General features: G+C 43.2%; 2 protein-coding genes across 3 annotated transcripts in view; one reads left to right on the top strand and one right to left on the bottom strand.

Moving 5' to 3' along the window:
- GLB1 (galactosidase beta 1) overlaps positions 1-23,624 on the bottom strand; it is a 141,856-nt gene that overhangs the window by 76,869 nt on the left and 41,363 nt on the right. Inside the window, exons 7-9 of the mRNA XM_068238312.1 lie at positions 23,278-23,336; positions 1,235-1,356; positions 977-1,143 (exon numbers count right to left, since the gene is read on the bottom strand). Of these exons, the coding sequence (XP_068094413.1) occupies positions 977-1,143; positions 1,235-1,356; positions 23,278-23,336 (348 nt within the window). The remainder of the gene's footprint in view (positions 1-976; positions 1,144-1,234; positions 1,357-23,277; positions 23,337-23,624) is intronic.
- On the top strand, positions 5,195-11,859 carry LOC137518521 (protein NYNRIN-like). Of its 2 annotated transcripts, none has more exons than XR_011020842.1 (2): positions 5,195-9,512; positions 9,804-11,859. XR_011020842.1 is itself a non-coding variant. In XM_068236497.1 (2 exons), the coding sequence occupies exons 1-2, from the start codon at positions 8,327-8,329 to the stop codon at positions 10,001-10,003; spliced, it is 1,386 nt and encodes a 461-aa protein (XP_068092598.1). In that variant the 5' UTR covers positions 7,531-8,326; the 3' UTR covers positions 10,004-11,859. The 2 variants fall into 2 exon arrangements, 1 of the variants encoding a protein (XP_068092598.1); XM_068236497.1 differs by having other exon boundaries at positions 7,531-9,512.

The raw sequence follows: 23,624 nt of genomic DNA, 5'->3' as shown, positions 1-23,624 counted from the left end.
GTGCGGTGGGCTGCGTTACAGGCTGCACTGACGTGTGCCTGTAACATCTCACTGTGAAAGCAGCCTTAATGTATTGGCTGAGGCTGCCTAGCGAGTCCTGCACAGCCGTGGATCCACTGAGTGTAAACTCTGATCCAGCGTTGTAACCCCCCGCCTTTATCTGATTTATCTATTTTATTCTCTATTAATAATTGTAATCAACTTGTATACTTACTTTCAAAATAGTTCTGAACTTTTTTATATCCAAAAATCACACAACTTTATTAAGACTCGTACCAGGGGCAAGAAGCCTGGTTTTTAACCTGCAAACTGGGCGTGTTTAAGCCCAATGAGCGCACATTTAATGGCAGCCGTCTAGTCACCCGAAGAAGGCGTGGCTAAGCACCGAAACGCATTGTGACGTCAGACGGATAGCCGAGAGGAGTCTGACCCGGCGGTTGTCCCTCTCTTCACATGCTCGACCCTGTTAGCCCTGGCCAGGCTCAGGAGGCGGAAGGGACTCGCTGGTGGCCTCTTATATGTGCATTAATTACGCATAAAAATTGCACTTACATTGTATGTGCGTCTATTTTTATAATAAAGAGTTAACGCACCATTGGAGCGCACCCTTGTACTTTTGTATCTCACACAACGAGAAGATCTAGATGTCTGCGCACTTAAAAGTGTTTTACTAAGTTTGTCTGCCGATTCCCTGCATTTCTTGTATGTATGCCCTTTACTTTATTGTATATACTGTATTTGCATTAGCTAATTAGATAAGTTGTGATGTGTATGGTTTATGATTGCTGCGTTCTGTGATATTTCTATATGTCTGCATTGCTGTGGTTACATCACTGATGCACTTTATAATAAAAGTCTGTTTAAACTTATGCAAATTCTGTCTTGTGGTGTTTCCTAACCAAACCGGTTTGTAACAGTTCTACAGTTACTTAAAGTGAACCTAAACCCTAGGGTAAAAAATATGAGTTTCACTTACCTGGGGTTTTACCAGCCCACTGAACCCAATTGTATAAAATAGTGCTTTTTGTGTTTTTAAAAACAGAGACATGACAAAATAAGAAATAATCAGTCACACGCTTGAAAATAAATAGTTTTTTTTTACCATTCCAGTAGCCAAAATTTGTTCCACCTATAAACATATACCTGATGGGCAAAGAAGAAAATGTTTAAAATTACAAATTATGTATAGTGGTTTACCATGCATGAAATCTTGCTTTTTGTGATCGTAACTTACATATTGACATTCGCTCCATGATCAAGGATTTCTGTTAATGTCTTGACTATTCTTTCTGTTGCCACTACAGAATGTGGTTCTCCCCAGTGATCCAGCCAGCCCGTATAAAATTCAGAATTAATCTATAAATAAGTAATAATAATAAAGTAGATAATTTTTTTTGTGTAGTAAAGTAAGCAATCTAGCAAATGAGCACACATAAAAACAAACTGGTTTCACCAGGGGCGTAACGAGGATCCACTGGGTCCCCTGTGGATCCTCCTTATCAGTCAGGCACCAGACGCAGCCCCCCCCCCCCCCCCCACAAAACAGTAATCAGCACCACCAAACCCCCCCTCCCCCCAAAAAAAAAAAAATTAGGAAGCCATGCAGGAATCTATCCATCTCTGCAGCCCCAGCCTCCCCAGACCTGCCCAGTCTCTCAAGGACACAAAGACTGACAAAGCTGTGATACCCGTCTAGTTTATATAACGGACATTTTGTTCATATAGCTCCATTTGGTGATGTATAAATCATTTCAGTTAGAAGAAGGCCACAAAATGTGTACGTGTTCAGGGACACTGGCTGTTCTTGAGCATGTCCTAATAGTAGATTTACCGTTATTTTGCAATGTCCTAGCTTCCTTGACTTTTAGTGGAAAAGAGGCCCCAAGGACAGATTTAGACAAGTGATGTGTTGTCCAGACTGGACCACTTCCCCTTGTGACCTTAAACAGAAGGTTGAGTAAGAGAACAGTGGGTGGTGAAACTCATTATAATATGGGTGGAGAGTTCTAAGAATTAAATGTTAACTGCTTCATGTCTGCACTGATTATTGAACTGTGATTGGTTTTTGTAACACTGATGGACATCCTGAACTGCCCAGAGGCATGTATATTTTTGCATAACTGTAACTGATAAAAGTCATTGTAACTAGTGAAATTGTAGCATTTGTCTCCTACACATGCCTCATCAACAAGCTTCTTGATGAAAATAAACTAGCCGTCCTTTTAAGAGGTGTGCCTTGAGTCATTACTGTCAGTATATCGCTTTGACAGTTTTGGTGGAGAATGACGGGCACAATAGAACTATAAATTGACTTTGTGGCACATCTCTGAAGGGATCCTTTTGATTTTGGGAGAGCGGAGACCGGACTAGCATCAGCTCAGGGGTCCAAGTATTGGATCTTCACAGCGCTGTAAAAGGTGAGCTTTATTACCTTAAATCTGATATTGCACCCCTGTGCTGCGTGCGAATTCATCCTCTGCTCGGCCGATATCTGATATGGATCTCCTTCTGACGGCTTCCTCCTAGTCCTAGAATGTGGTATGTTCTGGTATGTTTTATAATTTTTTTTGTGTGCATACCATGTCTTTTTGTTAACTAGCTTGCTGCTTGAAAAATATAGAGAATAAGCATAAGTGATATATTACTGTACTGCAGTTTCTGATGTAAATGTGTGAATGACTCATGCCATTATTTGTGTTCTAAGCATCGCCTCAGGATACATACTGTTGAGACACTTCGGACATCCCTAACAGAACTTTAGAGTAAAAAAACTTTAGAGTTAATTGGTATCGCTGACTATCAGTAATGTTAGTAAATTAACATATAGGGACACGAGGTGTTCTCGGCAGAGTGTAATCTGAAAATAAGGTCAAACTGTGTTGTTCTTATCAAGTTTCTGTTGCATATAGTGAAAGTATTTTGTTGGTCAAGATATAGGTGCTTACACTTAGTGCTGATCATTGTGTTCACCAGTATATGTTGGTGGGTTGTTTTCTCCTTTCCATTGGTCACCTTAATAGCATAAAATATCAGTGATACATCGCGGTGGAAGGCATTTAGCCAGCTAGTCACTGCGGTGCGCTGGGATGATGAATGGAGAGGAGGAGAGTGAATTTACCAGCTTTGTGTCCGGCTTGTACAACACTGTATAAGAAATTTTACACATGTCCTGAGTGCCTAACACCGTTACGAAAAATATCTAGTATTGTTGGTTATTTGGTCAGAGGAAGAATAACCTGTGGTATCCCAAACACCTTTCTAGATAAACGTAAGCCAGTTGTGATAGAATCTTACAAGCCACCTGGCTCGCTGCAGCCACCAGTCAGCTATACATTTCCTTTGTATTCAGCACCCTGGGAGTGCAGCGAATTAGGCATTAAATTTCGGCCAGTGCTGAATGCACCCTGGAACCTATCCAATCCTCAGATACCAGGGGAACAGGCACAGGACTCAGAAAGCTCAGCGGAATCTGACGAGTTTGAGAGTCTGCCAATAATTGCTCCCTGCCACCGCCCTATCCCACAGGTGCAGGAAAGTGTTGAGCGCTATCTGAGGGTTAGACGGGCTCAAATAACTCAAAAACCCGAAAATCTGTAAATATGAACTCTACATAAATTACTCTGCATAAATTACTGGCTAAACTGGTGATGCCACTGGCAGGTTTCTTCCTTTGACTAAATGACCATAGAATATACGCCCTATTCTGAACAAGGCTGTGGTGTGTGGACTTATGGGTTTGCTGTTGCAGCCTGCGCTGTGGTGTTTCTAGTGGTTGCCTGGTGTTATTGTCGCTGGAGGGAGTTGTGTTGTCCTGATTTGGTTGAAGTATACGGAACCAGGGCTGAGTCAGAGAGAGCATTGAGGTTCGGTTTTGGTATCAGGGCATCAGGAGAGCAAACTCAGTGCCACTTCAGAGAAAAGCCCAATCAGTTAGACTCGGTCAGTTGCCATTCAATAGAGATTGTAGATGGTGGTGTCGAGGTTAGTCCATCGGGAGGGGACCCTCTATCAGACCAAGCCAGTGAAGGGTCCACTCAGCCAGATCTAAGTGTTTGTCACCCGCACAATTATTGCAGTTTGGATTTCACAGGGTTGGCAATGTTCACCAGACCAATGCCTACTGGGCAACAGTAAAGGATCGGGTGACCAGTTGGGCAGCAAGGACAAACATAACTGTTTGCCAGACCACGTGAGACAGTGTGACTATTGTGACTCCCTCTACTGTGTGCTGGAGTGAGCACAATATTGCCAGACCACGTGAGACAGTGATTATTGTGACTCCCTCTACTGTGTGCTAGGAGTGAGCACAATATTGCTGAATAACAAACATAAAACCTTGCTGTTTGCCAGACCACGTGAGACAGTGTGACTATTGTGACTCCCTCTACTGTGTGCTGGAGTGAGCACAATATTGCCAGACCACGTGAGACAGTGATTATTGTGACTCCCTCTACTGTGTGCTAGGAGTGAGCACAATATTGCTGAATAACAAACATAAAACCTTGCTGTTTGCCAGACCACGTGAGACAGTGTGACTATTGTGACTCCCTCTACTGTGTGCTGGAGTGAGCACAATATTGCCAGACCACGTGAGACAGTGATTATTGTGACTCCCTCTACTGTGTGCTAGGAGTGAGCACAATATTGCTGAATAACAAACATAAAACCTTGCTGTTTGCCAGACCACGTGAGACAGTGTGACTATTGTGACTCCCTCTACTGTGTGCTGGAGTGAGCACAATGTTGCCAGACCACGTGAGACAGTGATTATTGTGACTCCCTCTACTGTGTGCTAGGAGTGAGCACAATATTGCTGAATAACAAACATAAAACCTTGCTGTTTGCCAGACCACGTGAGACAGTGTGACTATTGTGACTCCCTCTACTGTGTGCTGGAGTGAGCACAATATTGCCAGACCACGTGAGACAGTGATTATTGTGACTCCCTCTACTGTGTGCTAGGAGTGAGCACAATATTGCTGAATAACAAACATAAAACCTTGCTGTTTGCCAGACCACGTGAGACAGTGTGACTATTGTGACTCCCTCTACTGTGTGCTGGAGTGAGCACAATGTTGCCAGACCACGTGAGACAGTGATTATTGTGACTCCCTCTACTGTGTGCTGGAGTGAGCACAATATTGCTGAATAACAAACATAAAACCTTGCTGTTTGCCAGACCACGTGAGACAGTGTGACTATTGTGACTCCCTCTACTATGTGCTGGAGTGAGCACAATAGTGCTGAATAACATCAGTAAAACCTTGCTGACCCTTGTGAAAATCAACAGAGGGGTGACGGGATTGGCTGACTCCAGTGTGCTTAGTGGTTCACACGGTAGCAACAGGGAGAGAACCTGTTGCTCAAGTTGCTCCCAGGCGAAACCAGAGATTGGCCATCTCTGGTGTGAGAATTGCTTGGAATTCAAGGGGAACACATAGTCCATATTATGGGGAATTCAATTGCTCAGAAGCGAGCGTCAAATCGCGGTGAGCCGCAGCATTTGACGCCGCGAGAAGAGATGTGTAGCAAGTATGGACCGTGGGTCTCCCGATACTTGGAGGACTGGGAGCGATGGACTAACCAGAAATATGCCAGAAAGGGAACTTTTAAACCAAAGGTGTGGGAAAATTTGTGGGATGTCCATAGGGTAAGGATGACTCGCCCAAACGAGCGAGAAGCATGGAGTAGGTGGATGATGGAGGCGATTCGCCGATCCGAAGACGTCACCATCATGACAGTAAAACAATCAGGCGCAGGAGGGTCACCACAGCTAGAAGATGAGGAGACTGAAGACACTGATGTGCTGGATATGGGAGCACATCAGGCTTGGACAGCACTTATGTCCAGGTCTTCTCGTAGGCGGACTGATAAGGCCGTGTCTCGGCATGTGAAATATAGAGCTGCTGCAGAAGCTCTTGATGACAGTGCTGACACACGGCCACCAGTTGATCTCACTGGGAAAGAGGAAGTACAGGCACACAGCGACAACGGACAGCTAACGCAGACCTCATTAGAGACAACACACAATAGCAGTGACAGGCTGGCCCACATACAACCTGACAGAGAGAGAGATGACTCTACAGCTGTATGCCAATCCTCGTTGTATTCAGGACTGACTAATGAGTTAAACAAACCCACAGCTCCTACACAGCTAAGGGAGGAAACACCACCACCAGCTTATAGAACAAGTAAAGTAGTAGGGAGTATTCCCCATGGATATACCCCAGCCCCATATGACAGGCCACTTCCCCTTCAGCATATGTTGAATGGTAGTCCATATTTGCCCCTTTGTGGGCGAATGCCAACTCATATTGATAGTGCTAGCAATTACCCCTGGCAGTTTCAACTGTCACCCCTGGCTTACCCCTCAGTTCCATCCCAGATAAGCAATGAATCTAGTTTCTGTCATGCTCCACTATCCTCACAATCCACTAGCATGGTGAGACTACCAAGCTTGCCATCACCTGGGTGGCAACAACATCTGAGCCACTACAACCCAGGAGGGGAGGTGGCACCCCCTCTCATTGATCTTGAATCTACATTTACTGCCACACCCATCCCTGGGAATGGAGGTATGGAAATGGCCCACCCTGGTGGTCTAAGCGGCACTTTTCAAGGCACTTTACAGTTAAATCCACATACAATCCCTTTAACACCGCAGCAACAGCCAAGCAACACCAACAGCAACAGCCAGCCATGCAGGGTAAGTGACACTAACCCTTTTAAAAATGACATAAGTTTCCTTAATCAACCACAGATACAGCAAACTTCAAGTAGGCCAAGGAGCAGTGTCAACCTGTCACGATCTCCTGCTGCTCCTAGTTGGGAAGAGGGTCCTCATTCACCTGAGCTTGTATTCCCTGTTAGAGAGCAAGTGCTATCAGATAATCAGGGTAACCAGACAGGTACTGTTAGACACCATATACCCTGGACACCCGCAGAAATGAAGGGACTCCTGAGTACCATACCCCATCCAAGAACTGATCCAGCTAAGTTTGCAAAGGAAATAGTAGATACTCAGACATGCTACAAAGCTACATGGAGTGACATGTTCCAAATTATCAAACGAGTGTGTGGGGAAGGGGATCTTGAGGAAGTAGTCAGCAAAACATTTATCCCAAGGGAGGTAGCACAGGACTCAATTGAGGAGGGACACTTTTGGACAGGTGCCCTTGCCACGTTGATCAAAACTGTTTACCCCCCTCGATCATGGTCCAATGTATCCTCTGTGACCCAAGCTGCAAATGAGGATTGCATGGCTTATTACAATAAGTTTAAACAAGCAATCGAATCAGCTGGGTGTAACATCACTAGTGAAGACCTTAAACCAGTGGTACTGCATAATTTCATGACAGGGCTGAAAGGTAAAATTCGAGAAAAATTGATGATTGCCAATCCAGATTGGAGAGACAAACCACTCTCCTCTTTGTTATCTCTGGCTACAGCCATAGAGAGAAACATACTGGATGCAGAGGAAAAAAAAGCCTCAGAAAATTTATATTGTAAGTGGAGGGGATAAATTGAGGGAGACACAAAGGGAGCCACCCCCACCCCGTAGGCAACTACGGGTGTGCTATAGATGTGGGGACCCAGGACATCTCGTCAAACAGTGTAACTACACACCTCAGGGAAAGCGTAACATGACACAGAGGAATAGGGACACTGACATAGTGCCCGACTCTTCATCTGACTGACTAACCGCTCTGCCTGTCATTTCCACCACAGGCAAAGGAAATGCTTATGTGGAAATGAAGCTTAATGACCAAACTGTAAATTGTCTTTTAGATACAGGAGCCTCACGATCAGTGCTGCGATCTAATGAAATTGAACTACCCATACAAGGTTCCACAAATGCTGTGGGATGAGGAGGTATTACATACCCATTGTTAGAAACAGTGCCCACAAAAATACAAATTGGGCCTTTTCATACTGAAGCCTCCCTATTGTTGAGTGATTCTGTTCCCTGCAACTTGCTGGGAAAAGACTTACTCACCCAGATGAGAGCACAAATATCTTTCACCGAAAATGGAGTGGAAGTGACCATACCCTCAGTGTCTGAAACACAGCTTGACCCTGTTAGAGAAACCTGGGATAGCATCATTGCCCTTTGTTCCTTAGTCCAGCGTACAGGGACAGAAGAAAGTTTACCAAGTGATTTGTCAGAAATAGTGAACCCTGAGGTATGGTCAAAGGAGGGAAAGATAGGATTCATGATAAACAGTTCACCAGTTAAAATAAAATTGAAACCAAACTCAGCTATCCCGAGATTGCCCCAATATCCTTTAAAAATGGCTCAAATGGATGGGATCAGGGATGTGAAGAAATGATAGATGACTACTATGAGGAGGTAGGACGAGTGAAAGATACTCCCCTTGACCATGCAGACCTCACAGTTTTTATTGACGGGTCCCGATACTATTCAGAAGGGCAACCTGTTACAGGATACTCTGTGGTTACCAAAGATGATGTCCTTTTTCAAGGTAAGTTACCAAGCAGCTGTTCAGCTCAAGTAGCAGAACTAATGGCATTGATGCAGGCTTGCATCATTGGCAAAGGCCAAAGGTTAAATGTGTACTTGGACTCCAGGTATGGATACGGGATCTGTCATGATTTCGGTCAATTGTGGAGGATGAGAGGTTTCTTGACAACAAATGGTAAGCCTATCAAACACGCTGAATTAATCAAAAGGGTCTTGGAGTCTCTGTGGGGCCCAACGGAAGTGGCAGTAATAAAATGTGAGGCACACACAAAAGGTACAGATGAGATTTCATTAGGGAATAACAAAGCTGACATGGCGGCTAAGGATGCTGCCTTACATGGCACCATGATTACAGAGATCTATGTGGTCAGCCCCCCACAAGGGGAAGGCGAGTACATGGATTTAACTGTTCTTAAAAACTTACAAACCCAGACTGAAAAACAGATGAGACAAAAATGGGAGGAACAAGGATGTAGTGAAATAGATGGCCTGTGGAGCCATGCAGATGGCAGGTACTGTGCCCCTCCCACTTTGTATCACTACCTAGTGGAGGTGTCACATGGCCCATCACACTTGGCGAAGGATGCAATAATCAGCCTCATCACAAAATACTGGGTAGCCCCAGGAGTCTCCACAGTGGCAGAGAGATTCTGTCAAACATGTGAAACATGTCAAAAACACAATCCTGGTAAGCTTGTCAAGACACCCACTAAACACTTGCCTAGGCCTCTGTATCCATTCCAGAGGCTGCAAATTGACTATATCCAGTTGCCTAAGTGTCAGCAGTTCCAGTATGTACTGGTATGTGTTGACATCTTCTCTGGCTGGGTGGAAGCATGGCCTGTTGCACAGGCCACAGCTTCTGCCACAGCGAAAAAACTGTTACAAGAAATTGTGTGCAGATATGGAATATTTGAGACTCTGGAATCTGATAGGGGTACACATTTTACAGGACAAGTAATGACCGAAGTGCTGGAAGGGCTACAGGTGGAACAAAGATTTCACACTCCATACCATCCACAAGCATCAGGTAAGGTGGAGAGATACAATGGGATAATCAAAAACAGATTATCCAAAATGTGTGAAAAAACTAAGCTTACATGGATACAGGCTTTGCCACTGGTCCTGAAATCAATGAGGCATACACCTAGGGGTCCAGAGAAACTCACCCCTTATGAAATTTTGTTTGGGAGACCAGCACCCACGGGTCTATTCTTCCCACAGGAAATGAAAATGATGCATTGCTCACTGAAAATGTATGTACAAGAGTTACATAATTTGCTTACAAAATTGCATGGACAAGTTTTCTCCTCTATTCCAGATCCTGAGTCCGATACAGGATCCCATTCACTGAAACCTGGAGACTGGGTGGTAGTAAAAAGATTCCAAAGGAAAGGGTTGGAAAACAGGTTTGATGGACCTTACCAAGTCCTATTAACCACCTCTACTTCAGTAAAATTGGAAGGAAAAATTCCCTGGATCCATGCTTCTCATTGCAAGAAGATACGCAAAAGTGATTAATGCAAACATGCCACCAGGGGCATCTATGTTAGTCTGTCTTGCATGTTGTTTGTCATGTATGTTCAAAGGTGCTGAGGGACAAACTACCTCTAGCCACCACCAGCAACCTTGGGTGCCACCAGCATCATATGGTAAGTGGGGGGTGAAACCACAAGGCTGGGATCCTGCCCACTTGCATAGGGTTGAGTGTAAACAGGGGAAACTAGTGCCAAGATATCCACTTTTTTACCGAGGGTATATGCATGTACACGGTACAAAGGGAATGAGTCCTGCTAGCCTGCACTATTTTGAGCACGCTAGGCCAATTCATCCACCCCTGGTGATAGACACATACTGGCATACCTTGGACGAACTGTGTAATACTATGTACCACAGAATGATTCCTCCTTTTCAGGAGCATCTTAAAAAAAGGCTGGGTGGGAAACCAGAGATCACTTTCTTTTTGACATATGTTCAAGACAGACTTGTCCCTGACTGTGAGGCAGATGAGGACCCAGAAATAGACACATGTACTATGCCAGGGATTTTTATTGCAGACACAGACAACCCAGATTCAGAGATACTTGACGGTGACGATTTAAAAGACTTATCTACTGATTTAGACAATGGGAGATCGGATGACTTGATGATAGTAAGGTGTGAGAAAGACAGGTTACATCCTGAGGACCCAACAAGAGGAGGGTATGATGACTGGTATATAGTGTATGTGGTATATAATGTGGGTGAGACAAGACAATATAGGAAAATATTCTATGACCAACCTGAACCCGTGCAAGGTACTCTATTAAATAAATGTTATGATCCAGCAGATGGAATCATGGAGTTCTTGCTTACTCGAGCCCCTGAGTACTTTGGAACAGTAGATCCACTTACATACCTGACTCAAGAGAGACTTATATTTGGACTCAACTGCAGTGTAGTCCAACAGGCCACCTGGTACACACATAATGAGAAAGTTAGACTTAATGCATATGCAAGCACCCTGGTGTTGCACGTACAAACAGATGCTAGAAATAAGAAATTTGAGCATATCACTCCAAAAGAAGGTGTAACAGTACAACAGTATATGATGAGGATCATGAGAGAAGCCTGTACATCAGACATTGAGGGTCACTATATTATTGACACAGCACATTGGGCATCTAACCAATCTCTTGTCTTTAATGGACCAAACCCGTGGAAATGGGAAGTACTGTGTAACGGAATAGACACACCAAAGGTAAATGAATGGATGTATGGGGTTCCCATGTCTGAAGGATTGAGAGGATTGTATCACACCACAGACTGGAAAGACCCTCATGGCTATGAGTTAGATTTGGATTTAAACTTGGATGGACCATTTGTTTGGCCTTTCTGCGACGAGTCAGATGAAGGATGCTGGACTTTTACCCAATCTGTCCAGTTGAACAGAGAAAGTCCAGTCCCTGGTGTGAACAATCCATCAATAAATAAACGAGGGTGGTATACATGGGAAGGGAGAGGCCAGGTATGTGCAACTATAGTCCGGGTGGAAAGAGAAAAGGATGTTGTGGTCCCTGTAAAAATGAATCCAAATATATGTAAAGTCCCAGCTGTCAAAATAGCAGACCTAATAGTCCCTCAACTGGCCTCACCTTGGGCAGTATTGTTGGATACAAAGTTTGTTTTGTACACGTGGAGAGTAACATTAACTGATTTTAGGGTAGATATGTGGGACAGGAGGTGTGGTGTATATATTAAAAATCAGATCTACATGTTGAAAGGATGGTTGGAATCGGGGTATAGTCACCATAAGTCTAAAAGGGATTTGATGGATAAAGCTCTGGGGGCGGGAGGTCTTGGTCTAGGGGCCTTAAATACTATGGATTTAGAAGTATTAAGAAATAAACTTGGAGGGCTGGCTCAACATGTAGGGGAAGGAGTGAAAACTCAGTTAGATATAAATCATGTGTTAGAAAATCTACAACATGATCACATTGATGCTACAGCCTCACTGTCAGAGGTAATGAAGCAGAAATTTAAAGGGTTAGTAGCAGGTCTGGTTAAACAGCAGGAAGAAGTCCAATTAGCATTGTCTTGTACACAGGTTCAATCTGAACTATCACAGGATCTAAAGCTAATGATAACCTCACTGCATGCTGGTCACTTTCCCATAAATTTGCGTAGACAAGCTGAGAGATCTGTTCCTAAATTTGCAATGACGCATGAAAAATGGTGGCTTACTCAATTCCATGGGTGTCAAAACCTCACATGCACTATTTCTTCTTTAGTGCCAGTTGCAGGTGAGGAGCATCAAGCTTATACAGTGGTAAATTTGGGTTCTGTTTTGTCAGCAGGTGTAGTTTTGCTTCCCAGAGTAAACCATGACATAATGATTTATGAAGAAGGTGAGCCCAGGTTGTTAGACACAGATGGGTGTTGGAGAAAGGAAAATGTACTGTTATGTCAAGGACAGCAAAACAGGATTATAAGGCAACAATGTTGGGATGAGGAAGGATCATGCTTGATGGATGCAAAAGAGAAGATGCCGAGCCGGATGAAGTACCTAGGACAGGGTTATTGGTGCTGGTATCAAATGGAGAATGCCACCTCTTATGCAGTATATACATTCAATTGTACTCAGAGTGGAACACTGACCAGAGGGGTGTACTGTACCACTGGCCCAGTCCTGGGAGTTGATCTGGCACAGCAGAAGGGACGTACACCCATAACACCTGAAAAAAAGACTAGACATCAAGCCTGATACACCTGTCCGTTTACAAAAAATTCCTTTAGGATTTGGAGCAGAATTGAAAGGATGGTTATTGGATTTTGGGAGGGAAGATGAGATCATAAAAACACTCAGAGCTTCAGAAAGGCAAGCAACAGTGCGTTTGGAGCACGATCGTGAGAAACTAGTACAAGTCTCACATGCTCTAGAACAAGATGCTAAAGTATCATGGTGGGAAAGTCTATTTGGGTATAGTCCAAAAGCAAGTGCCTTTCTGAACCTCATGCTCCATCCAGTAGTGGTGCTCATTGTCCTTACATGTTTACTATACATTTTCCAGGTACTTGTGTTTTGTAAAATCAAAAGATTAGGTGCTAAAATGAGTAAGAAACAACAGAAACCCAGGGATGTTTTGGTGGTAGTTTCGCAAGGTGAAGAATATATCTAAATGTTATATGGGTAGTTTAAACTTTCTCATGTTCCCTTAGTTAAAAGGAAGTGCATGGAAATGAGTAAATGGAAGTAGTAGAAGCCCTCCATGAAAGGAGAGAACCATATAACCTAGGTATGAATGAAACCAATATAATCAATACAGGCTTATCCTGAACTATGCAGCTGGTGGTCAGACTACCAGGTGAGGGGCGGGATAAGTCTGTCATGGATGAAAGGGTAGGTTTGTTAGGTATTGTAATTCCCTACTAAATCAACTTATTATTGTGATTTAATTGCTACTATACTTACTTGGTGTTATACTTTATAATAATCATACAAACATATATATATATAAACAAAATAAGAGATTAAAAGGGACGGCATTTGCAACTGTAAAAAAAAAAAAAAAAAAAAAAAAAAAAAAAAAAAAAAAAAAAAAATCACATGCCTCTCAATGAGTTAATTTCCTTCTTTATGCATTATTGTTGTATCTCCCTATGGTTCTACCCTTCTACCTCAACAAGACATATTGTGCCTCAGCTTATCACCAAGAAGACACTTATGGATCAAGGTCTGTGGTATGAACTCTACCTCCTGATTTAAAATCTACCTCATGTTCATAATGTTCTACAATAAAAGGCAAAGAGGTCCTAAGGGTGCAAGGGAAGAAAGACCCCAGCTGGGAAAGACAAAGATGGATGAATCCTTAGTAAAACATCGCTCTACGATTGCATCACTACAGATCAATACAAGAGCACTCTTGTCCTGACATCATCACCTGCTGTACTTGAAAGGATCAAAGGAATCTACTTGATACATCCTGGCAGGAACCATAATAAACGTTCCACCAGAATGCACCGCCTTAAGAGGAGTTTTTAGCCAAAAGGTGGCTCTGACTAAGGTGAAGAGGATGCACTGCCTTAAGATGAGTTTTTAGCCAAAAGGTGGCTCTGACTAAGGTGAAGAGGATGCACTGCCTTAAGATGAGTTCTTAGCCAAAAAGGTGGCTCTTATTAAGGTGAAGAGGATGGCACTACAACATATGTACCACAGAGCCAGAGGTGATATAGCTGGAGGCCCTGACTACAAGAATACTGTGATAAAAACTTTTTAATATGAGTAGTTCACAGGGATGAACTAGAGGAGGGAGTGACAAAGCTGTGATACCCGTCTAGTTTATATAACGGACATTTTGTTCATATAGCTCCATTTGGTGATGTATAAATCATTTCAGTTAGAAGAAGGCCACAAAATGTGTACGTGTTCAGGGACACTGGCTGTTCTTGAGCATGTCCTAATAGTAGATTTACCGTTATTTTGCAATGTCCTAGCTTCCTTGACTTTTAGTGGAAAAGAGGCCCCAAGGACAGATTTAGACAAGTGATGTGTTGTCCAGACTGGACCACTTCCCCTTGTGACCTTAAACAGAAGGTTGAGTAAGAGAACAGTGGGTGGTGAAACTCATTATAATATGGGTGGAGAGTTCTAAGAATTAAATGTTAACTGCTTCATGTCTGCACTGATTATTGAACTGTGATTGGTTTTTGTAACACTGATGGACATCCTGAACTGCCCAGAGGCATGTATATTTTTGCATAACTGTAACTGATAAAAGTCATTGTAACTAGTGAAATTGTAGCATTTGTCTCCTACACATGCCTCATCAACAAGCTTCTTGATGAAAATAAACTAGCCGTCCTTTTAAGAGGTGTGCCTTGAGTCATTACTGTCAGTATATCGCTTTGACAACAACCGCAGGCACGCTATGTCAAAAGCCTGCAGTGAGTGTGCACTCAGCCCCAGGCAGGCTGGGTCTCAGGAAGAGTTGTCTTCTTCCCAGTCTGCTCTGCAACAAGACAAGAGTTGCGGCAGGAGGTATTACGTTGCGGACTCGCGTACATGCGTCAGCCTGTGTGCTTGAGGGAGAAACACAAACAGAGACCGCACTCAGAAGGCTTGTTCAATCACTGTATTGAAAAATCAGAGCAACAGAGGCACACAGCCTCTGTTGCTCTGATTTTTCAATACAGTGATTGAACAAGCCTTCTGAGTGCGGTCTCTGTTTGTGTTTCTCTGCCATTGCTCTACACAGGAGTGGTGTACCTGTGAGAGACCAGCACCGGCATTCAGTTCCAGGAGCCCTGGACTGACACACGGGTGTGGTGTGAATTTTCTACTGTGTGCTTGAGGGGGTGGCAACGGCGACATCCAAGCCACCACCACTCCCAGGTCCTAGTGCCCAACGCCACCGCACGCTACAAGCACACAGCATGCTCGCAATGGCGGGCAGTGGGTCTTAGGGGGCCTAGAGGAGGAGAAGTCTGCCACCTCTCAGGCTTCTCCTCATCCGGGCCCCACTACGCCTGCATCCCTTGCAGGTTCGATAGTTACGCCCCTGAGTTTCACAGATGCAGAAATTAGATCATTTTGCTCAAGATACACCAAAACAATTATGTGCACAGTACTTTAGGGGAAAATACATTCCCATAGTACAGTAATAGGTAATCAAGAGGTGTAAAATAGGGATGAGCAAGCAAATTTTCAAGTTCAATCTTGCAGCAAACTAGCAAAACAATTGCTCGACTAAAATCTTCTGAAATTGCTGGCAATTTTGGACCATACCGCTGACTTCTGAAGTTAATAGCAAAGCCCATATACTTATTGTCTTCAGCAAATTTGCTAGGTATGTTAGGGAGAGTAGTGGGAGCAAGTAAAAAAAAATACCGGATTTTTTCGGACCATAAGACGCACTTTTTCTCCTCCAAAAGTGGGGGGGAAATTCCCTGCGTCTTATGGTCCAAAGGTGTCCCTCAAAGGTTGATTATGTATCCTACTCTGAAGAGACTTCTGTCCCCGTGTCACATTTCCGTGTGTCGCCTATCCCCAATGTCCTGCTTCCCCGCCTATCTTATGTCCTCTTCCTTCATGCGTTCGTCCGCATGTGCCACTGTCCCCTCAGTGCCTATATCTGAAAAAAGAAACGACATTTACCAAACAGCTGAACATGTGTAGGAGTCCCACAACAAGCCGCCGATTCTTGCATTCACCTTCGCTCACCGGGACTTGCTTCAGCCTAGTCGTAAAGCCAATCAGATGTGGGAGCTGGAACACGCCCATCCAATCACGGGTGTCTGCTATTCTGACTGGAACCGTTGGTCCCGGAGGCGGGACCAAGGCTCTGTCATTGAACCAATCACTGGCGCTTCTAGTCAGTATAGCAGGCGCCCGTGATTGGATGGGGGTGTTGCAGCTCCCACATCTGATTGGCTTCCCAGCTCTGATCAGACTGAAGCAAGTCCCAGTAAGCGGGGATGGAAGCTCACAGACGCCCGTGAATAGATGGGCGTGTTCCAGCTCCCACATCGAATTGGCTTCACAGCGCCGACTAGGCTAAAGCAAGTCCCGGTGAGCGAAGGCGAATGCAGGAATCGTCAGCTCGTCGTTCGACTCCTGTACATCTTCAGCTGTTTGGTAAGTATCACTCCTTCTTTCAGATATAGGCACTGAGGGGACAGTGGCACATCTGAGTGAATTCATGAAGGAAGAGGACATAAGAGAGCCAGGGAAGCAGGACATTGGAGATAGGCAGACACAGGGGGAAGGGCTAAACAAGAGGGCAGAAAATCGGAGGAAGCAGGACTTTGGAGTCACATATCACACAGGGACAGGTGACAAAAGAGGACAGAGAAGAAGAGGAAGTAGGACATTGGGGACAGGTGACACAGGGGTACAGGCAATACAGGAGGGCAGAGACACAGAGGAAGCAGGACATTGGGGACACGTGACACAAGGGGACAGGTGATACAGGAGGGCAGAGACACAGAGGAAGGAGGGCATTGGGGACAAGTGACACAGGAGTGCAGAGACGTGGCGAAAGGAAAGACGACACTCGGGACAGGGGACACAGGAAACAGGGACAGAGGAGGACATGGTTGGCAAATTAGGACACATGAGGACTAAAGAGACACAGTGGGACAGAGGAGACACAGGGGGACAAACAAGGAGACAGGATGACATGAGGCAAAAGAGGACATGGGAACAGAGGAGAGACAGAGGACACAAAATGTACAAGAGGAGAGAATTAGAGAGATTGAGGGGAGAATATCCACAAGACGCCTCTGCAACATGGATGCACCAGGTTTAGCATTTTTTCCCCCTGGATTTGTCCTCTAAATCTAGGTGCGTCTTATGGTCCGGAGCGTCTTATGGTCCAAAAAATACAGTAAATATAGTAAAACTTCAAATGGCAGATATGATTTTTCTTGAGATAAATTTCAATGGTTCTGCTACACTGTGGAGGGCACAAATTGAAGTGGACTAGAAAGCTGTGGCACTATATGAAGAACTGTGAAAAAGATGGAGTACTGTATTGGAGGAGAAGGGGCAGTAGATATCTTTGACAAAGAACGAAAGCAACTAGAAAAGTGAGGCACCATTTGCAGACAGTAGAATTTGAAAATATGGTGCCCCTGGAAACCTTGCCTACACTATGGAGGATGATAAAGCTGCACCACGACACACACACACACACACACACACAATAGAGCAAGCACCATCCACCACCTGTATAATGATCAATATAATGGTAAATGAGTGTGCAGAAAGGAACTATAGAATCTAACACACTAAGGACAGAAGTTCCCTAGAAGAACTGCACCACTTAAGATATACAATGTAATTCAATCTTTATTCAACACAAATGATAATATAAACACTTAAAAACATGAAAAAACAGCCATGCAAAAGAACAAGCCAATGATGAATAAATAGGAAAATAACATAACCATAAGGCTAGTATTCCACATTACATACTGACCAATAAAGTAAAAATAGTAAAAGCAGATGGCAATGTAGCAGGTGCACAATACACATGGCCATCCACACAACCAATAAGTAAGAAAAAAAAACAATAGCAGCAGCACTGTGTGCAAGTGTAAAACAAGAATATGTGCAAATACTCAGTGCAAGGTAAATCCCATTAAACAAACGGGGAGAAGAAAAGGTGCAAACAGCAAGAGAATATGAAGTGCAATTAGTGCATAAGACAGTGTGCATACACTGAAAGAAGGTGCTAGTGCATACTAGCCTTATGGTTATTATGTTATTTTCCTATTTATTCATCATTTGCTTGTTCTTTGGCATGGCTGTCTTTTCATGGTTTTAAAGGGATACTGTAGGGGGGTCAGGGGAAAATGAGTTGAACTTACCCGGGGCTTCTAACGGTCCCCCACAGACATCATGTGTTGGCGCAGCCACTCACCGATGCTCCGGCCCCGCCTCCGGTTCACTTCTGGAATTTCAGACTTTAAAGTCTGAAAACCACTGTGTCCTCGATCCCGCTGATGTCACCAAGAGCGCACAGCGCAGGCCCAGTTTGGTCTGTGTCTGCGCAGTACACTCCTGGTGACATCAGCGGGAGAGAGGACACGGCAATGCAGGTGCAGTGGTTTTCTGACTTTAAAGTCAGAAATTCCAGAAGTGAACTGGAGGCGGGGCCGGAGCATTGGGGTGTGGCTACGCCAACACAGGATGTCTGCGGGGGACCATTAGAAGCCCCGGGAAAGTTCAACTCATTTTCCCCCGACCCCCCTACAGTATCCCTTTAAGTGTTTTTATTATCATTTGTGTTGAATAAAGATTGAATTACATTGTATATCTTGAGTGGTGCGGTTCTTCTAGGGAACTTCTGTCCTTAGTGTGTTTATGATGATAAAGCTGCAGCACAGCACGGAGGGCACTGAAAAGCTGCTATACACTACTGGGGAAACCAAACCTCTGGCACAGTATGTATGCCAACTCCCTTTTGGCCACATCCACTCTTCCATCCACTAATAGTGGTCTTGGTATTCCAAGCCAAATGGCCCCAGTCTATCCTGACAATTTAAGATATCTTCTGAATACCATGCAGCATTGAGATTGCACACTATTTTAAGAAATAGTTGAATGGAATGTCCAAAATCTAAGTATTGCCAGCACTTTGTTGTAAATGAATACTTTCAAGAGGTCTTTGTACAACTCTTAAATGTTGATAAAAAATATGGTGTTTGTACTTATAGGTGAATAAATTGTGATTATTCAGAATGCTTGTAAGACTTTGACCCCGTATACCTTACACTATATCCAGTGCAATCTCATATTTTTGGAGCCTGAAAATAGCTGCCGTGTAGAACAATTGCAAAAGGAATAAAATGGCCTGGAATGTCAACATTCAGGATATACAGGGAGTGCAGAATTATTAGGCAAATGAGTATTTTCACCACATCATCCACACACACATACATACATACACACTTCCATACATACATACATACATACAGGGAGTGCAGAATTATTAATTATTAGGCAAATGAGTATTTTGACCACATCATCCTCTTTATGCATGTTGTCTTACTCCAAGCTGTATAAGCTTGAAAGCCTACTACCAATTAAGCATATTAGGTGATGTGCATCTCTGTAATGAGAAGGGGTGTGGTCTAATGACATCAACACCCTATATCAGGTGTGCATAATTATTAGGCAACTTCATTTCCTTTGGCAAAATTGGTCAAGAGAAGCACTCTTAAAATTGCAAAGCTTCTGAAGCGTGATCATCGAACAATCAAGCGTTTCATTCAAAATAGTCAACAGGGTCGCAAGAAGCGTGTGGAAAAACCAAGGCGCAAAATAACTGCCCATGAACTGAGAAGTCAAGCGTGCAGCTGCCAAGATGCCACTTGCCACCAGTTTGGCCATATTTCAGAGCTGCAACATCACTGGAGTGCCCAAAAGCACAAGGTGTGCAATACTCAGAGACATGGCCAAGGTAAGAAAGGCTGAAAGATGACCACCATTGAACAAGACACACAAGCTGAAACGTCAAGACTGAGCCAAGAAATATCTCAAGACTGATTTTTCTAAGGTTTTATGGACTGATGAAATGAGAGTGAGTCTTAATGGGCCAGATGGCAGTGGCTGGATGGTGTAATGGTTAAGGGCTCTGCCTCTGACATGGGAGACCAGGGTTCGAGTCTCGGCTCTGCCTGTTCAGTAAGCCAGCACCTATTTAGTAGGAGACCTTTGGCAAGTCTCCCTAACACTGCTACTGCCTATAGAGCGCGTCCTAGTGGCTGCTGCTCTGGCGCTTTAAGTCCGCCAGGAGAAAAGCGCAATATAAATGTTATTTGTCTTGTCTTGTCAGATGGATGGGCCCATGGCTAGGTAAAGGGCAGAGAGCTCCAGTCTGACTCAGATGCCAGCAAGGTGGAGGTGGAGTACTGGTTTGGGCTGGTATCAAAGAAGAGCTTGTGGGGCTTTTTCTGGTTGAGGATGGAGTCAAGCTCAACTCCCAGTCCTACTGCCATTTTCTGGAAGACACCTTCTTCAAGCAGTGGTACAGGAAGAAGTCTGTATCCTTCAAGAAAAACATGATTTTCATGCAGGACAATGCTCCATCACACGCGTCCAAGTACTCCACAGCGTGGCTGGCAAGAAAGGGTATAAAAGAAGAGAAACTAATGACATGGCCTCCTTGTTCTCCAGATCTGAACCCCATTGAGAACCTGTGGTCCATCATAAAATGTGAGATTTACAAGGAGGGAAAACAGTACACCTCTCTGAACAGTGTCTGGGAGGCTGTGGTTGCTGCTGCACGCAATGTTGATGGTGAACAGATCAAAACACTGGCAGAATCCATGGATGGCAGGCTTTTGAGTGTCCTTGCAAAGAAAGGTGGCTATATTGGTCACTGATTTGTTTTTGTTTTGTTTTCGAATGTCAGAAATGTATATTTGTGAATGTTGAGATGTTATATTGGTTTCACTGGTAAAAATAATTGAAATGGGTATATATTTGTTTTTTGTTAAGTTGCCCAATAATTATGCACAGTAATAGTCACCTGCACACACAGATATTCCCCTAAAATAGCTAAAACTAAAAACAAACTAAAAACTACTTTCAAAAATATTCAGCTTTGATATTAATGAGTTTTTTGGGTTCATTGAGAACATGGTAGTTGTTCAATAATAAAATTATTCCTCAAAAATACCACTTGCCTAATAATTCTGCACTCCCTGTATTTTTCAGTATACAGGGCTCCTGATAGAAACCAACAGCCCAAAAGTTTCTGTGAAACTCTCAACTCCTCTATAAATGTGCTTAATCTGCAGAGCAACTGACTGCTACTGTTTCTGCATGAATCCTAACAGGATTATGCCCGATATACACCATGCAATTTTCCATCAGATTGACGGACAAATTGATTATTACCGACAGGTCCGATCGGATTTCCAATCTTTTTTCTGATCACTTCTATACAAATATGATCAGAAAAAAGGATCAGAGATCTGATCGGACCTGTCGGAAATTATTGATTCAACCATCAATCTGATGGAAAATTGCATCGTGTGTACCAGGCCAGGCATCCGGGATTCACTTTGGTGGACCTTTCACAAGACTAATTTTATCTGTCACACAAAAGAAAAAAATTTCCGGTGGAAAGAAAAACCTTCCAACATAAGACTAGGTGTCGGAGCGCAGAATTAAAAAAAAAAAAAAAAAAGTAGTTAATAGTATTTCTAGTGCGCATCAAGGTGGCATAGTGGTTAACGCTCTCGCCTTGCAGCGCTGGCTCCCTGGTTCAAATCCCAGCCTAGTCAACATTTGCAAGGAGTTTGTAGGTTCTCCCTGTGTCTGCATGGGTTTCCTCTGGGCGCTCCGGTTTCTTCCTACATTCCCAAAACACACAGATAAGTTAATTGGCTTCCCCCTAAAAATTGGCCCTAGACTATGATACATACACTACAGGATACATACATAGACATATGACTATGATAGGGATTAGATTGTGAGCTCCTCTGAGGGACAGTTAGTGACAAGACAATATACTCTGTACAGCGCTGTGTAAGATGTCGGCGCTATATAAATACTAAATAATAAAAACAACAACAACAACAGACAACCACTAAAATAGGACAATAATCAGTGTGCGTGGTTAGATTTTAAAATGTTGTAGATGCTCCCTTTTAAAATACTGTCAATATAAAAAGGAGTAAAAAGCCCACATGAATACAGAAGTGTTGAAAACAAGGAAAAATTCAGAAGGCTCCCACAAATAAAAACATTCTGTTTTGGAAATGGCAAGTTAGGGGCTTTGAAAGATAAAATATGTCAGGTTTCACAAGTGTCTCCTTTTCTTCCAGGTTCTATGTGTCATTTAACTTGATAGAAAAGGTTTTGAGCAGCTCATACTCCTTTTGTATTTGCCCTTAAACAAAGCCTGAAGCAAAAAAAAATAATTATCAAATAATAAATTGTATGTTTAGTACAGCTAAGAAATAGAACATTAGTGGCAAAGAAAAGGGTTTCATATTGTTTTCTAATACAGTAAGAGTTTTTAAAACAAACTTCAGATGTTCTTTTTGCAAAAAGAGCTTTGAGATATTTGACCCAACTCGATGGAATACAGTCCTGTTTTCTGAAGCACTGAAACTTAGAGTTGACACGTCTTACCAGAGTAGCATAACGAGCTCTACGAACTTATGTCTGCTAATTGGCAATGACGAGAGCTCCACTCTTCCTACCCTGTGCCCCTGCGGGTCCAATCACTTTAAAGAACATTATCCCCGTACTTTAATTGGCCTAATAGGCTGCCTGTCAAGTTTCCTGTCAAGTGACAGGCAGCCTATTGGGCCAATCAAAGTGTAGGTATAATGTCCTTTAAAGTGATTGGGCCCATAGGGACTCAGGGCAGGATGAGTGGAGCCCTCCTCATTGCCAATTAGCAGGAATAAGTTTGTAGCGCTCGCTATGCTACTCTGATAAGGTGTGTCCACTCTGATAAGGCATGCTATTAGTCTTAGTGAATCAAGCCCAGAGTGTGTTTTTAAAACTGCAAGTGTGTGTGTGTGTGTGTGTGTGTGTGTGTGTGTGTGTGTGTGTGTGTGTGTGTGTGTGTGTGTGTGTGTGTGTGTGTGTGTGTGTGTGTGTGTGTGTGTGTGTGTGTGTGTGTGTGTGTGTGTGTGTGTGTGTGTGTGTGTCTATATAGACACACACACAATATATATCTGTAAATAAAAATACGAGACGTTTTTCTCTGCTATTAATTATGTTATACATTTTTTTTCACTGCAGGTTTGCTTTAAATATGACATGCTAGAGGATGAAACAATATTTTTACCAGTGGACCATTTGGCTCGCTGTATCTTTGAACTTCAAAGGCTGCTGTTACATTAGTTCCTAGGTTAAAAAGAAAAATCATAAATTGGAACAAATAATTGTATTTACTACAAATGCTGCAAAATTAGAAAAGGAAAAACTAAATATTTAGGGAAAAAAGAATTTTAGTTTATAAATGTTATGGTGGCCATACATAGTACAATTTTTTCATACAATCTTACCATTTCTATGTAGTATAAGGGTAAAGTAAGTGAATATACTGAAAGGATAATTTAGGCAGTTCCCTTATATTACATAGAAATGGTAAGATTGTATTAAAAAATTGTACCATGTATGGCCACCATTAAA

The sequence above is a fragment of the Hyperolius riggenbachi genome, chromosome 5 (genome assembly GCF_040937935.1).
Source record: "Hyperolius riggenbachi isolate aHypRig1 chromosome 5, aHypRig1.pri, whole genome shotgun sequence".
Lineage (NCBI taxonomy): Eukaryota > Metazoa > Chordata > Amphibia > Anura > Hyperoliidae > Hyperolius > Hyperolius riggenbachi.
Note: the sequence above shows the minus strand (reverse complement) of the source record. Positions and strands in the feature narration are given on the sequence as shown.